This window comes from Dendrobates tinctorius, unplaced genomic scaffold, assembly GCF_039654945.1.
Source record: "Dendrobates tinctorius isolate UK_male_01 unplaced genomic scaffold, ASM3965494v1 ptg000022l, whole genome shotgun sequence".
Lineage (NCBI taxonomy): Eukaryota > Metazoa > Chordata > Amphibia > Anura > Dendrobatidae > Dendrobates > Dendrobates tinctorius.
In genome coordinates, this window is record NW_027361690.1 from 40,612,801 (window position 1) to 40,632,107 (window position 19,307).

A 19,307-nucleotide genomic window follows, 5' to 3' on the forward strand; every position below is an offset into this window, starting at 1 on the left:
ATAATACACAACCATGCAGACAGGCTGGAGACAATACTTCTGAAACATTGAAACATTCTTCATTCTTTTAGCTAAAAGCAAATGTTAAGGGGGGGGGGGGGGGGGAAGTGTGTGAACACTTCTACCCATCCAGGGGGCTGATCCCAGGAGAGGGAGCAAAATAAGCCACAGGTTTAGTGAGGCAGTTGTTGCATTGACGTCGAGGGGCAAAGATCTGTTGGTGAGGTCCTGGTCCCCCTGTATGGATGGCCTATGGATATTGGAGATCAGTAGCCGGCTGGAGCTGGATACACATGCTACAGTTGTGATATCTATAGTCTGGATGTGAGGAACTATCTTAGGCCATGTGCACACGTTGCTGATTCTGCTGCGGATCCGCAGGGTGTCAGGCTCTGTGGGTCCGCAGCAGATTTAGCTGTATTGTACAGTACCATTGTTTTCAATGGTAAACTGAAAAACGTTGTACACATGCTGCGGATTTTTCCGTTGGTTCAAATCCGCAGCATGTCAATTCTTTGTGCGGATTCCACTGCGGTTTCACACCTTCTCCATTGTAGAGGGGTGAAACCGCAGGGCTAAACCGCAGGTAAACCGCCGGTCTTTTGACCTGAGAATTTACCTGCGGATTTTTCCAAATCTGCGCAGAAAAATCCGCTGCACTTAAAACTACATATGCACATAGCCTTAAGGACTGTTGCCTGCTGGAGCAGGAGACGTGCTAAGGTTGTGGTTTGTAGAATGGACTGTTACTACAGACTATACTGTCAGGCGATACAATAGCTGTCAGTGAACCAAAAGTTGGTAGACCGTTCCACTGCCCTCGTACCAGGCGGTACCCACTATCTGCTCCAGGATGGAATCTGTTAGACTGGGTACATTGCATTGTGACCATCCATCTGGAATTAGTGTAAGAACGTGGATGTAAGGAATAAAAAATAGTTGCATTGTTAACCTTCCTAGGTGATTATTATAACCCACAACCTCAGGTCTTCACATATCTTAATACATTTTGCTATCAATTTGCTTTAGTGTCTGTGTTTAAAGGGGATCTGTCACCAGGTTTTGCTATATAATCTGAGAAGCATAATGTAAGGGCAGAAGCCCTGATTCCAGCCATGACACTTATGGAACTGCTTAGTATTGTAGTTTTGATAAAATCACTGTTTTATCTGCTACAGATCTAGCAGATCTCTGAATACTGAGCTCTGTAAAATGCCGCCCAGCCCACTGATTGCCAGATTTCTATGTAAATTGGCAGAAAGCTGCCTAATCTGTTTTTGGGGTGAGGTTATACAGAGGAGGACTACAAGACAACTACTCTTTTATATAATCATCTGCTGATAAAACACTGATTTTTATTGAAACACACAGCCCAGTAAGTGACACATCCCTGGAATCAAGAGTCTCTGTCCTTACATCGTGCTGTTTTCAGATTACATGGCAAACACCTGCTGACAGATTCCCTTTATCCCTCAAAGGTTGGAACCAAGGAAGAATACAAGTAAATTGGTAGATGTGTAAGAATAATGGACAATTTCTCTCACCCATGACAGCACCACGGAGAGAGGGGGTCTGCCCATCAAGGACAGGAACCTACAGATAAAAAGGCGGCACCTCTCCTCCACCCCCAGTTGGGTTCCTGTCCTTGACGGGTGACCCATGGATCCTGCAGCAGCGGCAGCAGCAGCTTACCTTTGAAGAGGAGCCAGGGCCGTCCCGTTCAATCTTGGCAGCGGGGAGGCCCCTGCCGCGGCGGGGTCGGTGCCTGAAGCCGCCACCGCTGTAACCGAGGGGCTGTACAGGGTGAGCAGGTGGGAGAGGACCGAGCCGCCGCTCCGGAAAGGAGAATGGGGCTGGGGGACGCTGGTTCACGAGAGAGCAGCGCCGCGGTACAGAGGTGTACCAATATGGCGCTGCCCTGGAAATGGAATGACGACTTCTGGGTCCCCGTGTCTGGCGCATGCGCATTGCACGCTCCCCGGGGGCACAGCGGGGCAGGCTGGGAGAAGGAGGTGACGTCCGGGCCGGGAGATTCAAAAGAAGAACGCGGGAGCTGCTCCTTGCTGGAAGCGTCCTGTAAACATAGAGGACAGCGACCAGCACAAGGAGCAGCCAATGCAGCAGCATAAGCAGCAGCAGCCCAGACACCACCATCGCCAGCAAAAAGAAAAGGACGGGCGCGAGGGCCGGTCCAGTAGCCACTCCACGTAGCGGAGCAAGTGGACTGCGAGGAGCAAGTCACCCTCTGTGGATCAGCCCGTGAGGGATCCGAATCCACCTCCCGAACCGGTACCTGCAACCGCGCATAATGGGGTAAGTGATCTACGTGAATGTCCCCCATTATAATAGACTTCTTTCCCTTATTAGGGAAATAAGAAAGAAAAAACAAAACAGGGAATGCCCCACCTGTAGCAGGCCGCTACCAGCAGCTTGGGATAAAAAAAACTCCGTGACTCCTGCATACAGGAGGTTCTTTGTGATGAAACCCCGGATTACGCCTCGGATCTAAGAGCGGTAATCCGATCGGCGTTTCAAAGTGCCCTTTCATCCCTAAAACACAAAGAGGGGAAGGAAAAGGGACACAGTAGCAGCCTCCCAGTCAGAGGCCTCGACGTCAGGGGAAGTTACATCACATACTTCAGACACCGACTAGTCATCCTCAGATGAGGAAACAGAAGGTCGTCATTGTTTTCCCCTGGATGAGGTGAGGTAGACATGTTGGTAAAGGCAGTAAGGTCTACCATGGGGGTAGCAGACTCTCGGCCAGATAGAACAGTCCAGGACATAATGTTTGGAGGACTAGGCCAAAAGAGACAGAGTGTTTCCGCTAAATGAAAATGTACAGGGCCGGATAAAAAAAAAAAAAAAATGGGAGAGACCAGATAGGAAGAACTCCACGGTTCCCTCCCTTAAAAGAAAATACCATTTTGACGAGGAGGCGTCCACGTCCTGGGACAAAGCCCCGAAGTTAGACGTGGCGGTCGCCAAAGCCCCGAAAAAAATTGCACTCCCCTTTGAGGATATGGGTACTCTAAAGGACCCATTAGACAAGAAAGCCGATACTTTCCTCTATGGCACTTGGGAATCAGCAGGAGGAAATCTTAGACCAGAGATAGCGGCAACTTGTACCTCCAGAGCCCTCATTGTGTGGGTGAACCAACTAGAGAAGCAGCTAAGGGAGGGTACACCCAGGGAGAAGATCCTGAAATCCATTCCCGTGATAAGGGGTGCGGCGGCCTTCTTAGCCGACTCTTCGGCTGATTCGGTAAGGTTGTCATCCAAAATGGCAGCCCTGTCAAACGCAGCCCGAAGAACGCTGTGGCTTAAATGTTGGCCTGGGGACTTACAGACTAAGATGAAACTGTGCCATCCCTTGTGAAGGGAAATTCCTATTTGGAGAGACATTGGATGACATCCTCCAAAAAGCGGGGGATAAAAAGAAGGGATTCCCAAATTTAGGCCCTACAGGCATTACAAGGTCCATTCGAAACATAAAGTTTTTTCAGAGGAGACCCCCGAGAGAACAGAAATGGGACGATAGAAGGAGAGACAGGAGGTTCTTCTTTGGTAAGTCGTCCCGAGACAAAAAGCCCTCCAAGTGACTGTTTGCCCAGGGTGGGAGGGAGGCTAAAGTGACTGTTTGCCCAGGGTGGGAGGGAGGCTAAGCTTTTTTTTCTCCCAGCCTGGAGGAAAATATCGAACAACCCTTGGTTATTAAATCTGATAGGATCAGGGTTAAGGATACTTTCTCTCTCTCCCACCTCAAAAATATGTAGTGACCCCACTACGATCATCAGTAACAGAACAAGAAGCCCTCGAAAAAGAGGTCCTAAGCCTGTTGAACAAGAGAGTCCTCCAGGAGGCTCCCCCGTGGGAGAAAGGCAGAGGATTCTACTCTCCTCTCTTTCTAGTAACCAAACTGGACGGTACCTTCCGGACAATTCTAAAGAGGCTGAACGATTATGTCAAAAACGAGAAATTCAAAATGGAGTCAATCAAGTCAACCATCAAAATTCTCTTTCCACATTGCTTCATGGGCAGAAAGATCAGAGGTATCAATAGAGCAGATCTGTAAGACGGCCACCTGGTCAACACCTTCTACCTTTTTCATGCACTATCGCTTAGATCTAGCCTCTACGTCTGACCTGACCTTTTGGGAGAAGGGTCCTTCAGGTGGTGGTCCCTCCCTAAGCTACCAATCTCTGAAATTCTCTCCGTGGTGCTGTCATGGGTGAGAGAGAATAGCTTAGTTACTCACCGATAACGGGGTTTCTCGGAACCCATGACAGCACCCGCTTATTTCCCCCCCCTTCACGTGTGCAGTGAGCACGAGTTAATGTGTGCAATGTGGTTTTGTGACACGGGGCTTCTCCATAATATGCAATATTATAATGTTATGTATATACTTTTGTTAACTAACCAGGAGACCCTCTGATGCTCTGTAACCAACTGGGGGTGGAGGAGAGGGTTCCTGTCCTTGATGGGCGGACCCCCTCTCTCCGTGGTGCTGTCATGGGTTCCGAGAAACGCCGTTATTGGTGAGTAACTAAGCTATTCTCCGCTTCAAGCTTCCATGGCTACTTTATGCCCAATTTGTGCTGTGTCCATTATTTCTCTTATGTTGTGAAGTGGTGGAAAGGTTGAGGCTGTCCAGACATCGGTCTTTATATTCCTGGACTTGTAGGTGTGCAGATTTGGTTGTATATTGTCGTTGGCTGATTTGATTTTGCAATACACCCACTGGTACTTTACTATGCCGCAAAAGAATGCAACATGATATTTTCAGATGGATTACATTTTATTGCCCTACAGCGCCTGGGTGATGCACGCCATACAGGGACTTGTATACACACCATCATAGACTGTCCAATGAACCAAGGAAAAGTATTAGTGTTCGTGTTGCAGACACCAGGATAATCTCTGATTCTAGATTGTACCACAATTTCCAAATTAATATTACAGTACTTATCTCAATTTACTTACCGTAATTATTTTCTTTAAAATATTTTTGTTTTTATAATGTAAATTGTTTTTACTAATTATTTAAGAATTACTTACAGGCTACTTGTTTGAGCAGGAATATAGTGCTACTTGTATTGCTTTGTCTAGGATCTCCGTTCTAGGAGCACTCAGAGTTCAGATTTTATGCCGGTCATGCTTGTATACAGTCTTAAAGGGTCTGTTTATTTAGGTTTACGATTGTTCTCCTTCCTACTCATGATGTAACCAACAAATCGACCTTTGCAAAACTCCTAAGCTTACTAACAAATCCCTCTCCAGTCTATAAGAAAGCGATTAGACTCTGTATGGGAAATGCCCTCTTCCACTAGATCTGCTCGTGGTGATACTTTTGCTTTTAGTAATTTTACTTTTAAATTGGGATGACTTGTGTGGCGATTTCCTGTATATATAACATTTGACTTGGGAGCCCCCATCTTTGTAGTGGAGATTTATGCCAATACTAGCTTAACTAGGGCAAACAATATAATCATTGGCCGCTCTTTTTCTGCCTGTTACTGGATAAAGATGTAAGACATTCACTTGGCCTGTCAATAATTGCTGCCCATGGAGGGTGTAAGTATCCATGCTGAAAGCAATCAACTGACTGAAGCATGCTGCATGTGCAAAAGGATTTTCCAACCTTTTAAAGGGAATCTGTCAGTAAGTTTTTGCTGTGTAAGCTGACAACGGCATGAGGTAGGGCTTGAAACACAAACTTCGGCAATACCTCTCTTGTCTCCATGCTTTTGTTTACTTGCAATGATTGTTTTATCACCAGGAGCTTATCATTGCTGGGACACAGAAGCACATGCCAGGAAGTCTGACTCCACCCCCTCCTGTGAAAAGCGGCTCACTGTCTATAGCTATATACACTGAGAGCTTTGTCTGGGTGGGGTTAGCTTCCTCATTTCTGCTACATGATACATCTAAAAACTCTTGATTACTGGGTACCAGGGCTGTGGAGTCGGAGTTGGAGTCGGTATAAAATGGACCGACTCCGACTCCTAAAATATATAATAAATTGGGTACAGTAATTCAATGCAGGATGTGCTGAATATTTTTTCATAGGAGTTTGGGAAAGTTATGAAATGTCCTATAAATGGCTGTTATATTCCTGATCTAAGGCTACATTCACACACAGCGTTTTTCCTGTGTTTTTTGAGGATACGTTTTTCAGCTGCAAAAGCTGATCATCTTTTTAAAAAACTGCATCACCTGAAAGGTTTTTGAGCTCATAGATAATGTTTTCAATAGCAAAAGCAGATTAGAAATCTGCTCTATCTATCCATTTATCCATATCTGTCTATCCATATCGTATCTGTACCAAAAAGAATGAAAACCGGGTAGTACACCAATATATATTCTGTTCTATATAAATATCTTGATTATTGGATCATAAAAATGATTAAATGTCTGAGGTTCACATTGTACTACAATAAATTTTTCACTTAAATATAAGCAATATGTGTGGGAGTCGGAGTTGGAGTCGGAGTCGGTGTAAGGGAAATTGAGGAGTCGGAGTCGCAGGTTTGGCTTACCGACTCCACAGCCCTGCTGGGTACTGCGGTTCTCACACAAGCAAAGTGATTAAGGGTTTCTTGTCTACATTAGGCTGCTCTCGGATAAGCTAGCACAAATCTGCTGACAGACTCCCTTTTAGAATTCTTCTTCCATAGTCCTCAGTTCCAGCAACAATATGGCTAATGCAAATGTGACTGCTGCAGGCAGTCACCAATTGTAGTGGTGAACTGTCCACACCAGTGAGGTCCTCGCATGTTGTGTCATTAAGCCTGAGGAACAGAGACCAGAAAGGTGCCACAGAAGCATCAGGGGACTGGTAAGGGAAGTGCTCCTCCATTCTAAGACTATGTAAAATAGGACTGGAAAAGCACTCTCCCTCCTTTTCTTCTCTTCCGTATTATTCTTGGCCATGGGTTATTAGTCATTATTGATTTGAAGAAGCAGTCATATTAAAGTTTTTAACATCTTAATATATTGTAGTCATCATAGTATATAATGCTGTGCACTTACAATTGCTCATTTTGCCTTTCTACTCAGTAAATGGTTTTTTTTTTTTTCTGCTGTATGTAGAAACAGGAAGTCTCTTGTCTCTATAAAAATCATTCCACCCTGCTCCCTTTCTCCCCCTCCCCCTCCATATGCCAGGCACTTTTGCAGTGACTTATACAGGGAAAATTAACCTCCTGTTTCTACATAGAGCTAAGAAGAACACAGCTCGTCAGTTTTTAATCATATGATGTCATATACCTAATGGAAAAGAGAAGAATTAGCTGGGTAGAAAGGCAAAATGAACAATTGTAAGAACACAGTGCTATATAATATGATGACTGCAATAAGAGGATAAAAACTTTGATGAAAGTGCGTCTTTAATAAATGTTAGATTTGGCATGTTTTTTCCATTATCATAAATAACTAAATTACACGATGAAAATAAATACCTTATCCTGTCAGCACATTACATGGACTGATCTCCAAAATGGGTGATTAGTAAGTTTGGATAAATAAAAAATAACAAAATGATTTCTGTTAAGACGTTAATGGCGGAGCCAGTCCTAAGACTGCAGCAGTGATTTCCAGCTCCATGTGATCAGTCACCTTTCCAATCACGCTGGGAGGGTCATTAGTCACATTCCGGGGACGGCATACTCTGTACCTTTCAGACTCTCTGCCTGAAAGGGGTTATGGCCTCTCCAAGTGTAAAAGCCCCTCTGATTAAAACTAAAAGGATGCTGGACATGCTAAAAATAAATATCAAGCTTCTTTTCCCATTGTCTGCTATTCACTGTGACTTCTATTCACTGGGAGCTGCTGGAGAGCAGACTTTGGCATTTGGAGTGCTTGTTTATCTGTACATACAGCAATGGCTATGGAGCGCTTTGATCGGAGAATCATTCTGTATGTTCCAGACACATTATCAAATGAAAATACACCGAAGAGACGACTGCATTAGCTTTTACAATTCCGAGCGCGTAGATCTTACAAAGGGGACTGAATGATCTCTTTAGGTATAATTGCTTTTGTCCTTGTTTTCAACTCCCCATCCTCTCTCCTTTTTATAAAAAAAACAAAGATTTCCGTGATTACTAAGTAATTGCATCGGACAGTCATCCTATACGTGCACGCGCTCTGCGCTGATGTCAGTCGAGCCTTTGTCGTTGGCGCTTTGTTGAGCGATTTACCTTTTATGTTGTTCTGATGTCCATATAACAAGAATTCTGCATGCGGCCATAAATTTAGGGGCCGCTTTCTCCATCTTTTAGTACAAATTAATTACCCCTGTCCTTTTCAAGACGCTTGCCTCTGTAGGAGAAGAGCCAGACATGGCACGTGTCTGATCCCATGGATCGCAGAGCAGTCTCTGCCATTGCTGAATATTGTGTCTTTTTACTGAAATGGATTTTTTGACTGTTTGTTACAAAGTATAGTGAACAGCGCCATCATTGAGGGGATACCGGAGTGAATTATGCCATAAATCCACTTACTGTAACTCCTTCAATTATCCATACAAATAAAGCATTAACTAGACAAGGGGTGAGTGCATCTAAAGGCAAATTTCTTCCCTTTGTGTAGGGTTTGAATGATTTTCTTGGCTTTTTCATATTTTACGGAGGGTGATGGATGATCGCTGCTTGAATCTGGGGCAGGAAGCATAGGTTATTCATCTCCACCATCTGCACATGTAGCATCTGTGTCTTGCTTGGTTCTACCAGTGTGCTGACATATTTGTTCGTAGGTTGTCATCTCGTCACATTTTCCATCAGTCTAGTTTAACGTGTTTGCTTTCCTCTATATCCACAATGTGCTAGATATTCTAGATACAAGTATAAAGATGTGTGTGCTTTATGATGTGTTCTATTACTGTTTCTGACATCTGATGTTTTTTTTGCCCTCTAAAACATTTCTCCCATTGACTTTTTTTTTTTTTTTTTTTTTTTACTTTCTGCCCATCAAAAAGTAATGGAAGTCTTTGTGCACACAGCGTCGTTATCAGGCGGCCAACATCAATTTTTCAAACAAGACTGCAGGAAACTGTCTTTCCAAACTTCTTGTAGAGACTTTGTGGCGATTTAGTCTTCTTAAAGGGAATTTTCCCCGAGTTTTTTGCGATCTCATCTGAGAACAGCATAATGTAGGAAAGAAAGAGATCCTGATTCTTATAATGTTTCATTTAGGTTACTGGGTTCAGCCGTTGTGACAGAGTTCTTAGATGTAGCTGGAAACAGCACTCTGAAAGCTGCACCCACCCAGACTGCAGCTTTCTGCCTAAATTGTCTATTGACAAGCTGCTTATCACTTGAGGGGGACGGGGTCAGACCAGGGAACCTTCTGTACTGTGATCAAAGTAATGGTAATCTCCTAGTGATAAAACCTTATTTGTAAGTAAATGGCACACAGCCTAATAAATGACACATCACTGAATTATTATTATTATTATTATTATTATTATTTATTGTTATAGCGCCATTTATTCCATGGCGCTTTACATGTGAGGGGGGTATACATAAAAACAAGTACAATAGTCTTAAACAATACAAGTCATAACTGGTACAGGAGGAGAGAGGACCCTGCCCGCGAGGGCTCACAATCTTCAAGGGATGGGTGATAATACAGTAGGCGAGGGTAGAGCTGGTCGTGCAGCGGTTTGGTCGATCGGTGGTTACTGCAGGTTATAGGCTTGTCGGAAGAGGTGGGTCTTCAGGCTCTTTTTGAAGGTTTCGATGGTAGGTGAGAGTCTGATATGTTGTGGTAGAGAGTTCCAGAGTAGGGGAGATGCGCGAGAGAAATCTTGTATGCGATTGTGGGAAGAGGAGATAAGAGGGGAGTAGAGAAGGAGATCTTGTGAGGATCGGAGGTTGCGTGCAGGAAAGTACCGGGAGACGAGGTCACAGATGTATGGAGGAGACAAGTTGTGGATGGCTTTGTATGTCATGGTTAGGGTTTTGTAATGGAGTCTCTGGGCAATTGGGAGCCAGTGAAGGGATTGACAGAGGGGAGAAGCTGGGGAATAGCGGGGGGACAGGTGGATTAGTCGGGCAGCAGAGTTTAGAATAGATTGGAGGGGTGCGAGAGTGTTTGAGGGGAGGCCGCAGAGCATGAGGTTGCAGTAGTCAAGGCGAGAGATGATGAGGGCATGGACTAGGGTTTTTGCAGATTCTTGGGTGAGGAATGAACGGATGCGTGAAATATTTTTGAGTTGAAGTCGGCAGGAAGTGGAAAGGGTTTGGATATGTGGTTTGAAGGAGAGATCAGCATCAAGGATTACTCCGAGGCAGCGAGCTTGTGGGACTGGGGAGAGTGGGCAGTCATTTACTGTAATTGATAGGTTCGTAGGGGGGGTCACGTGAGATGGGGGAAAGATGATGAATTCTGTTTTGTCCATGTTGAGTTTCAGATATCTAGTGGAGAAGAAGGATGAAATAGTGGACAGACATTGAGGGATTCTGGTTAGTAGGGAGGTGATATCTGGTCCAGAGATGTAGATCTGTGTGTCATCAGCATAAAGATGATACTGAAAGCCATGAGATTCTATGAGCTGTCCCAGGCCAAAGGTGTAAATAGAGAACAGCAGGGGCCCTAGGACTGAACCTTGTGGGACTCCGACAGATAGGGGGCGAGGTGAGGAGGTGGTGTGTGAGTGGGAGACGCTGAATGTCCGGTCTGTTAGGTATGATGAGATCCAGGAGAGGGCCAAGTCTGTGATGCCGAGGGATGAGAGGGTCTGTAATAATAGGGAATGGTCCACTGTGTCAAAGGCAGCCGACAGGTCCAGGAGGAGGAGGACAGAGTAGTGTCGCTTTCTCTTGGCAGTTAAGAGGTAATTGGTGACCTTAGTAAGGGCAGTTTCAGTGGAGTGGTGTGACCGGAAGCCAGATTGTAAGCGGTCGAAGAGGGAGCAAGAAGAGAGATGGGAGGACAGTTCAAGGTAGACGTGTTGTTCCAGTAGCTTGGAGGCGTATGGGAGAAGTGATATAGGGCGATAGCTAGATACAGAGGATGGGTCAAGAGAGGGCTTTTTGAGGATAGGTGTGATGGAGGCATGTTTAAAGCTTGAGGGGAAAACACCAGTTGTTAGTGATAGGTTGAAGAGATGGGTTAGGGTTGGGATGAAGACTGTGGTGAGGTTTGGGATGAAGTGGGATGGGATCGGGTCGAGTGCACAGGTGGTGAGATGTGATCTTGAGAGTAGAGTGGAGAGTCGATCTTCTGTAATGGTGGAGAAGTTGGTTTTGAAGGTGGAGGGCTGGGAAGTCGGGAGGAAGGGCTCTGGGGGTTGTTGACCAAAACTGTCCCTGATGTTATCAATTTTCTGCTTGAAAAATGAGGCAAAGTCTTCAGCTGAGATGAGTGGGGAGGGAGGAGGTGCTGGGGGGCGGAGGAGAGAATTGAAGGTGTTGAATAACTGTTTAGGGTTGTGAGACAGGGAGGATATGAGAGATGAGAAGTAGGTTTGTTTAGCTGTGGCGAGTGTGGTCTTGAAAGTAGTGAGGGACTGTTTGAATGCGATGAAATGCTCGTTGGAGTGGGATCTTTTCCATCTGCGCTCAGCAGCCCTGGAAGCTCGCCTCAGCTCTTTGGTCAGGCTGGTGTGCCAGGGCTGTCTGTTGATTTTGCGAGTTTTGGTATGTGTAAGTGGGGCAGCGGATTCCAAAGCTACAGCTATTGTGGTGTTATATAGAGCGGCAGCGTCATCCGCATTGTGTAAGGAACTTATATCTGTAAGAGGGAGGAGGGATTCGGAGAATGAGTGTAGGTCAAGGTGTTTAAGATTCCTGCGAGGGTGTGAAAGTTTGTGGGGTGGGGATTGTAGACATGGAGTGAAGAGGGAAGAGAATGTGAGCAGGTTGTGGTCAGAGAGAGGAAGAGGTGAGTTAGAGAGGTTAGATAGGGAGCAGAGGCGGGTGAAGATGAGGTCCAGTGTGTGGCCATCTTTGTGGGTGGCTGTAGAAGACCATTGAGTGAGGCCGAAGGAGGAAGTGAGAGATAGAAGTTTAGTGGCAGCTGAGAGGGAAGTGTCAATGGGGATGTTGAAGTCGCCCATGATGATAGTAGGGATGTCCGCGGAAAGGAAATGAAGTAACCAGGTGGTGAAGTGGTCAAAGAAGGTGGTGGCTGGCCCTGGGGGGCGGTAGATGACAGCCAGTTGGAGGTTGGAGGGGGAGTAGATGCGCACAGAGTGCACCTCAAAGGAAGGGAGGGTAACAGAGGGTGGCAGTGGGATTGGGGTGAAGGAGCAGGTATCTGACAGGAGAAAACCAACTCCTCCACCATGTTTGCTGCTGGGGCGGGGGGTGTGAGAAAGGTGGAAGCCGCCATACGAAAGTGCAGCAGGAGAGGCTGTGTCAGAAGGGGTGAGCCAGGTTTCGGTGATGGCGAGGAAGGAGAGTTTGGTAGTAACAAAAAGATCATGGATGTAGGAAGCTTGTTGCAGACAGAGCGAGCGTTCCACAGAGCTCCTGTTAGTGGGACTGGGGAAGCGGGGGCTGGGTGAATGGGTATAAGGTTGGAGAGGTTACGGAAGGTTGTGATAGAGCGTGGATGGGAGGTAGAAATGACTGTGGGAATGTGGTGAGGAGGACCAGGATTTGGAGAGATATCACCAGCAGTGAGAAGGAGCAGAGAAAGTGTTAGCAGGTGGGAGCAGGAGAGGGCATGAGGGGGCTGTCTGTGTTTGGAGACAGAGGATTGTATGTTAAGGAACAGTTTTGAGGCGGAGGTGAGGTGGATGGGGAGGATTGAAGAAGAGATGAACAGTTCCTTACTAGGAGTAGGGATTAGGGGAATTAGCAGAAAGTGAAGGATTATTGGGGTGAAAGTGAAAACAAACAGAAACATTGTTTACAGTGACTGTGTCCAGTTACCTTGAGTGTTACCGTTACCTCATGCTGTCCTCAGATTACATAGCAAAAACCTGCTGACCGATTCCCTTTAACGTCAAATGTATAGTTGGGTTTAGATTCAGAACTTTGTCATTTGTTCGGGTTATGGCGTATACCAGTGAGAGTTTATTACTTACCCACTGGATAGGGTGTTAACTTTTGGTTCAAAGGGAGGATGAGAAACTGTTGAGATCACTGCTGCTTTCTAGAATGGGGACTGCTTTCCCCAGTTTGTGTGGAGCGGTAGTGCACCTTCATTCTTTTTGGGACTGCGGATATAACGGAGCATTGTTCTTGTCTATCTCTGACAATCTCATAGAGAATGAACCAAGGTGGCCAAGCATGTTGACTGCCACTGAATTCCAACAAGTGTCAGATGCCGCCAGTTTTGGTGATTTTATAGCTTTGTGATGACTTCTTACTGTAAGACTATGTTCACACGTTGCATTTTTGTAGCTTTTTTTCCCTGCTTTTTTTTTTTTTTTTTAATCAAATTTTAAGCTGCGCTTTACAGTACCAGCAAAGTCTATCTGATTTCAGAAATCTCATGTACATGTATTGGTTTTATTTTCTTGACTGATTTGAAAAACTGCTGCGTTTTTGCAAACTGCAGCATGTCCATTCTTTTAGCGTATTTTCAGCGTTTCTTCACCCATAGGAAGCAATGGGTAAGTGCAAAAACGGGTAGCAGTTTTTGCACCATTTTTCGTGCAAAAACCTAAGGAAGTTGAATTGGGCTTTTTTTGGCGAGGTGGGGGTGGCACTAAACTTAATCAGCATGCAAAAATGCAGCAATAAAAATGCAGTAAAACCTGCTTTTTGTAAGCAGCTTTTTTTTTTTTTTTTTTTTTTTTCTGCCAAGAGAACATCTTTTACCTGCAAGAAAAAATACATGTGAACATGGTCTAAGTAAGGGTAGCGTTACACATAGCGACGCACCAGCGATCCCGACAACAATATGACCTGGTAGGGATCACAGGTGCGTCGCTAGTATGCTGTCAAACAGGCAGATATACTCAACGACGCAGTATAACGATCCAGCGATCCGTATAACTACCTCGGCGGTCGTTGGGACCTTGTCACACAGCAGCTATTCTGATTCTCGATAGATGTGAGTTCGGTGTCGCCAACAAGGTCGCTCGTCTGTGTCAAACACAGCAGTGCATGCTGGCCAGCGGGACACCAATGATCAAAAATGGCCCAGGGCATTCGAGCACGATCAGCGAGATCACAGCAGGGGGCCAGTCGCCGCTATGTGTCACACGTAGCGAGATCGCTGGCGAGGTCGCTGTTGCGTCACAAAATCGGTTATGTTTCAGTGATCTCGAACAATATCGCTATGTGTGAAGTACCCTTAACACTCGCTAAGTATTTTGTACTGTAACACTAGTAGGAAGGAACCTGTGTGAACCGTTCATTAGCTTTAGTCATGTGGTACTTTACATGCATGTTGGTTGCAATAGTTGCGCTCTCAGGGCCCCGTTTCACATAGCGACGCACCAGCAATCCCGACAACGATACGACCTGGTAAGGATCGCTGGTGTGTTGTCACACAGCTGGTATTCTGACGACTCACTCTTGCATCCCTGAGTTCTGCGTCGCCAACGAGTTCGCTCATCGGCGTCAAACACAGCGATGCGCGCTGGCTAGTGGGTCACCGGTGATGAAAAAATGGCCCAGGACTTTCGAGCATGATCAGCGATATCCAGCAGGGGGCAGGTCGCCTCTATCTGTCATATGTAGCGAGATCGCTGGCGCATCACAAAATCGGTGATGCATCAGCGATCTTGGTGATCTCGCTATGTGAGACGGGGCCTTTAGTCTCCTGAGCATTACAGCTAATAGACAATGTGCACACTTTGAGCATTTACAGCAGATTTTTTTCTAGAAACTCATCCTACAATTTATACTGTATTGCATGCATTTTTCTGTTTGTTTGTTTTTCACATTCTTTTGAATAGGTGAAAAATGCTGAAAGGATTTACTTGTTGCAGATTTGAAAAAAAAACAATTTGGTTCAAATCTGTTAGGAAAAAATAGGCAATATGAATGAGATCTCAGAAATGTCACTCATTTTGCTGGTGCTGTGGAACATGCTGCATTATTTCCATGGCGAAAAGGTGCAGACAAAATGCAGTGTGAACAAGCTCTTGACCTTGTGCATTCTGACGAGCCCATCTTGTAGGCTCATTAGCTGGCCCATTTTAGACCAGTTGTGGCCTTCAGTAGGCGACGGTCCAGCCATAGTGGTAATTACAGAATGATGTGCGCTCCGTGTATGAGAGGGTAGTGTTCTATATCTGGAGGTGCTTGCTCATCTGTACTTATTCGCTAACGGTTTACTTTTCTATTTCCTAGATTTTTGGGGATTATTATCATTTTCATCATCGGGCTGTGGTGAAGAGATCCTTGACGCCTCACAGAACCAGACATTTCCTGCTGAGCAGAGATCCTCAGGTAAGGTTTTGCCATCTATTATCCTAAGATACGTACAGAGGAGACCCAAGAACAACATATTCTGGATGAATAATTCTGTAACATTTCAGTTTGGGCCAAAATGTGGTGATTTAATAGTGCATTATAGACTAGCGCCGGTCAGCTTATTTGCCATTTTCTGTAGCTGTGAAGCTGGCACATGTGCACAGGCGTGTTCATTGAGACCACGATCCTCCACATGATTGCATCTGGTTATGTAAGACGTTCTGTCCTGTCCTTACATTGCATTTGCTTGATCCAGGATTGTGAAATGTTTGTTAATCTTGTAATTTGATTCAAGACATTAAATCTGTTGTAAGTGGACACTGGGAGAATAAGCCAGTCAGGATGGGATGGATTCCGACTGATTGGCGATCTCAGCCTGCGGAATAAAGTTGTAGACATCTGTGTGATCCTTGTAAGTGCATAGAAGTCCAGGTTTCGATGTGTGCTCCTCACATTTACCTTCTGATGTTACATAGTGCTGGGCTCCGCTTACATTCACGTCATGACTTCTATTATTTACGGAGCAAGGGTTGAACACTCCTTTTTTCGAAAGTGTTGTCTCCTCTTGATAAGTGGTTAAAACTGCGACTGCTTGTAAAAACAGGCAATTTAGCATTTTACATCTTCTTAAAAATCCTCTTGTGAACAGAAGCATTTTTAATTCTATAGAGTTTATAGTTCGGTGCCTATTTTACCAGCCGGACGGATTCCTTGGCAAGGAGTGTGTGCTTGTGAGGATCTGTGCATTAAATCTTACAGCCTCACTCTGAAGCTGACCGGATCCGGCCAACTTCAGTACTACTGGACTCCTGCGATGCTGAGGGGCAAAGAGGTAGCATGGGAGATCAGTCAGTCTTCAGGAGTGTACTGCTCCCCTGCCACCAGAAAGCCTGGAGGCAGAAGAGTTGTGTGCTCCTGAAGAAATAACTCTTTTAAAATTGTGCGTTCATAGAATTTCAGAATTTGTTTTTTTTTTTTTTTCAAGAGGTATTCCCATTTTGTAAAGTAATAGCATTTGCTGGGTCTGTTGGGTTGAGCTCTGGATCTTGAGTGTAAAAGTGCTGCAGAGCTGATTCAGCTCTGTGACCTCTTCCCAGTCTTTCCATGTTCCCTTGACTCCCTGACCACCCACTGTAGGGTGGCCTGAAAGGAACTGTGCTGCAATACCTTGCACAAAGGGGTGACCAGGGATGCCACTATGCAATTTAAAGGCAACATGCAGTCCAATCTGTCTTCAGCACAGTATAGAGAAGAAGCTGAACAGAATGATAAATGGCTTCATAGGAAAAGATTTAGTATAATTTGTAATGTATTAATGGAAATCCCTGGTGTTTTTATGCATACGAGTCCAGTGGGTGGTCCTACTCAGCGATCTCTGCATACACAGTCATAGATGAAAAACTGTCAATCACTGAATAGGACTGCCCACTGGTCCTATGCATGAAAACACCAGAGATTTCAGTGAATAAAATGTGAGTTTTCTGAAACTGTCAGATGAATCTGATCAGCTCCTCCGGCTGTATACCATGCTACCTGCAGGTCGGATACCATTTTCAAGAGGTTTAATTCCATTTAAGGCCCCTATACACATTAGACTAAAGTCAGTCAAACATGCTGATATCATCTGGACAGATTTCCTGATAGCGAAGGCTCAATCTTGTTGGATTTCCAATGGCAGATTCTTTTTCTTTTTTCTCTGGGAGATAACAGTGGCTCTCTCATAGAGCACACAGGAGCGCTCCGCAAGAGCGGTCTGCCAAACGGTCAATTAGCTGACAGGGGTCTAATGCATACAAGGCCTTTTGGTTTGGGATGCGATACTAACGTAGTACTGCAGCCCCTTCGTTCCATAACTGGGGGGGGGGGGTCTCAGTGGTAGTGCTAAGAACATGGGCTAAGGTGCATTTACACCGCAATACTATTGTGAGGGAGCTCGTTTCATGATAATCTTTAGGTGTAAACAGGCTGCCAATGACGAGTTGTAGAAGCGAAAACTTTCTATTCTGTTAACTGATCTTTTTTGCTGCAGAACAAATATAATTTTGGGCAGTGCATCATCCTGTGTAAACAAGACATGTGCTACCAAGAACAATGACTGCCTGTGTATTTTCCCACATTGAGTTTTTGGTGCTGTTTATTTTCACTGCACAAAACACGCAGTCTTAGTTTCAGCAACGTGGATGGGATTTATAGAAATGTCATACTTTCTTTATAGAATTATAGATATTAACCTGCAGATGTGGGGTTACTGAAACCCAAACCCTACTGGGAGAAGTAACGTTCACTTCCTCCTGGCAGCAGGAGTTCAAATGCTGCCGCTGGGCAGATTCAGAACGCCATTAACCTGAAGAGTATACCCATATCTGCAGATTAATAGCGTTTTTGTTTTCTTGTGATGGGTTCCTTTTTAAACAACCGCCGATCGGCAAACAATTCCTTATCACCGGATAGAATCATAGAATGGTAGAGTTGGAAGGGACCTCCTGGGCCATCTGGTCCAACCCCCTGCTCAAACAGGATTCGCTAAATCATCCCAGACAGATGTCTGTCCAGCCTCTGTTTGAAAACTTCTATTGAAGGAGAACTCACCACCTCTCGTGGCAGTCTGTTCCACTCATTGATCACTCTAACTGTCAAAAAGTTTTTTCTAATATCTAAGCTGTGTCTCCTCCCATTCTGTTTCATCCCATTGCTCCTAGTCTTTCCTTGTGCAAATGAGAATAAAGATGATCCTTCTACAATGTGACCGCCATTGAGATATTTGTAGACAGCTATTAAGTCTCCTCTCAGTCTTCTCTTCTGCAAGCTAAACATTCCCAAATCCTGCAACCTTTCCTCATAAGACAGGGGTTGCAGACCGGTCACCATTCTGGTCGCTCTTTTCTGAACTTGCTCCAGTTTGTTGATGTCTTTTTTAAAATGTGGCGCCCAAAACTGGACACAGTATTCCAGATGAGGTCTGACCAAAGAGGAGTAGAGGGCAATAATGACTTCACATGATCTAGACTGTATGCTTCTGTTAATACATCCTAGAATTGCATTTGCCTTTTTTGGTGCTGCATCACACTGTTGACTCATATTCAGTCTGTGATCAATTAGTATACCCAAGTCTTTTCCACATGTGCTGTTGCTTAGCCCTATTCCTCCCATTCTGTATATGCTTTTTTCATTTTTATTGCCCAGATGTAGTACTCTGCATTCTGTTAGTTGCTGCCGACTGCTCCTCCTCTAGTATTAGCTATCCCTCCTAGCTTTGTGTCATCAGCAAATTTAATCAGTTTACCCTCAATTCCTTCATCTAAATCATTGATAAAGATGTTGAACAATACAGGGCCCAGGACAGAGCCCTGTGGTACCCCACTTGAGACATTCTTCCAACTGGATGTGCAACCATTTACAACCATTCTTTGGGTCCGATCACCAAGCCCAGTTATGAATCCACCTAACAGTTGCCTTGTCCATTCCATACTTGGCAGCCATTTTTTCAATAAGGATTGTGTGAGATACTTTGTCAAATGCTTTGCTGAAGTCAAGATATACTATATCTACAGCATTTCCCTGATCCACCCAATCAGTGATTCTGTCATAGAAGGAAATTAAGTTAGTCTGACATGACTTATTAGTTACAAACCCATGCTGACTCTGTTTAATCACTTCATTCTTGTCCAGGTACTTACATACATGTTTAATAATTTGTTCAAAGATCTTTCCTGGTATAGAAGTCAGACTCACCGGCCTATAGTTGCCTGGGTCCACCTTCTTCCCCTTTTTTGAAGATAGGAACAACATTTGCTCTTCTCCAGTCTTCTGGGACTTCTCCTGTTCTCCAAGAATTTTCAAAGATTATGGAGAGGGGTTCAAAAATTTCTTCTATCTCCTTCAGTACTCTGGGGTGTAATTCATCTGGACCTGGAGACTTGAATTCAT

The 19,307-nt window shown here is 44.9% G+C and overlaps 1 protein-coding gene across 7 annotated transcripts in view; it reads left to right on the plus strand.

Moving 5' to 3' along the window:
* Positions 1-19,307, plus strand: part of FURIN (furin, paired basic amino acid cleaving enzyme) — a 334,609-nt gene that overhangs the window by 124,931 nt on the left and 190,371 nt on the right. For all 7 annotated transcript variants that reach the window (XR_012230939.1, XM_073568621.1, XM_073568624.1 and 4 more), the window contains one exon: positions 15,258-15,356. Coding sequence is in view for 5 of the 7 variants with exons in the window: in XM_073568621.1 (XP_073424722.1) it covers positions 15,258-15,356 (99 nt within the window). In the remaining 2 variants the exon portion in view is untranslated. The remainder of the gene's footprint in view (positions 1-15,257; positions 15,357-19,307) is intronic.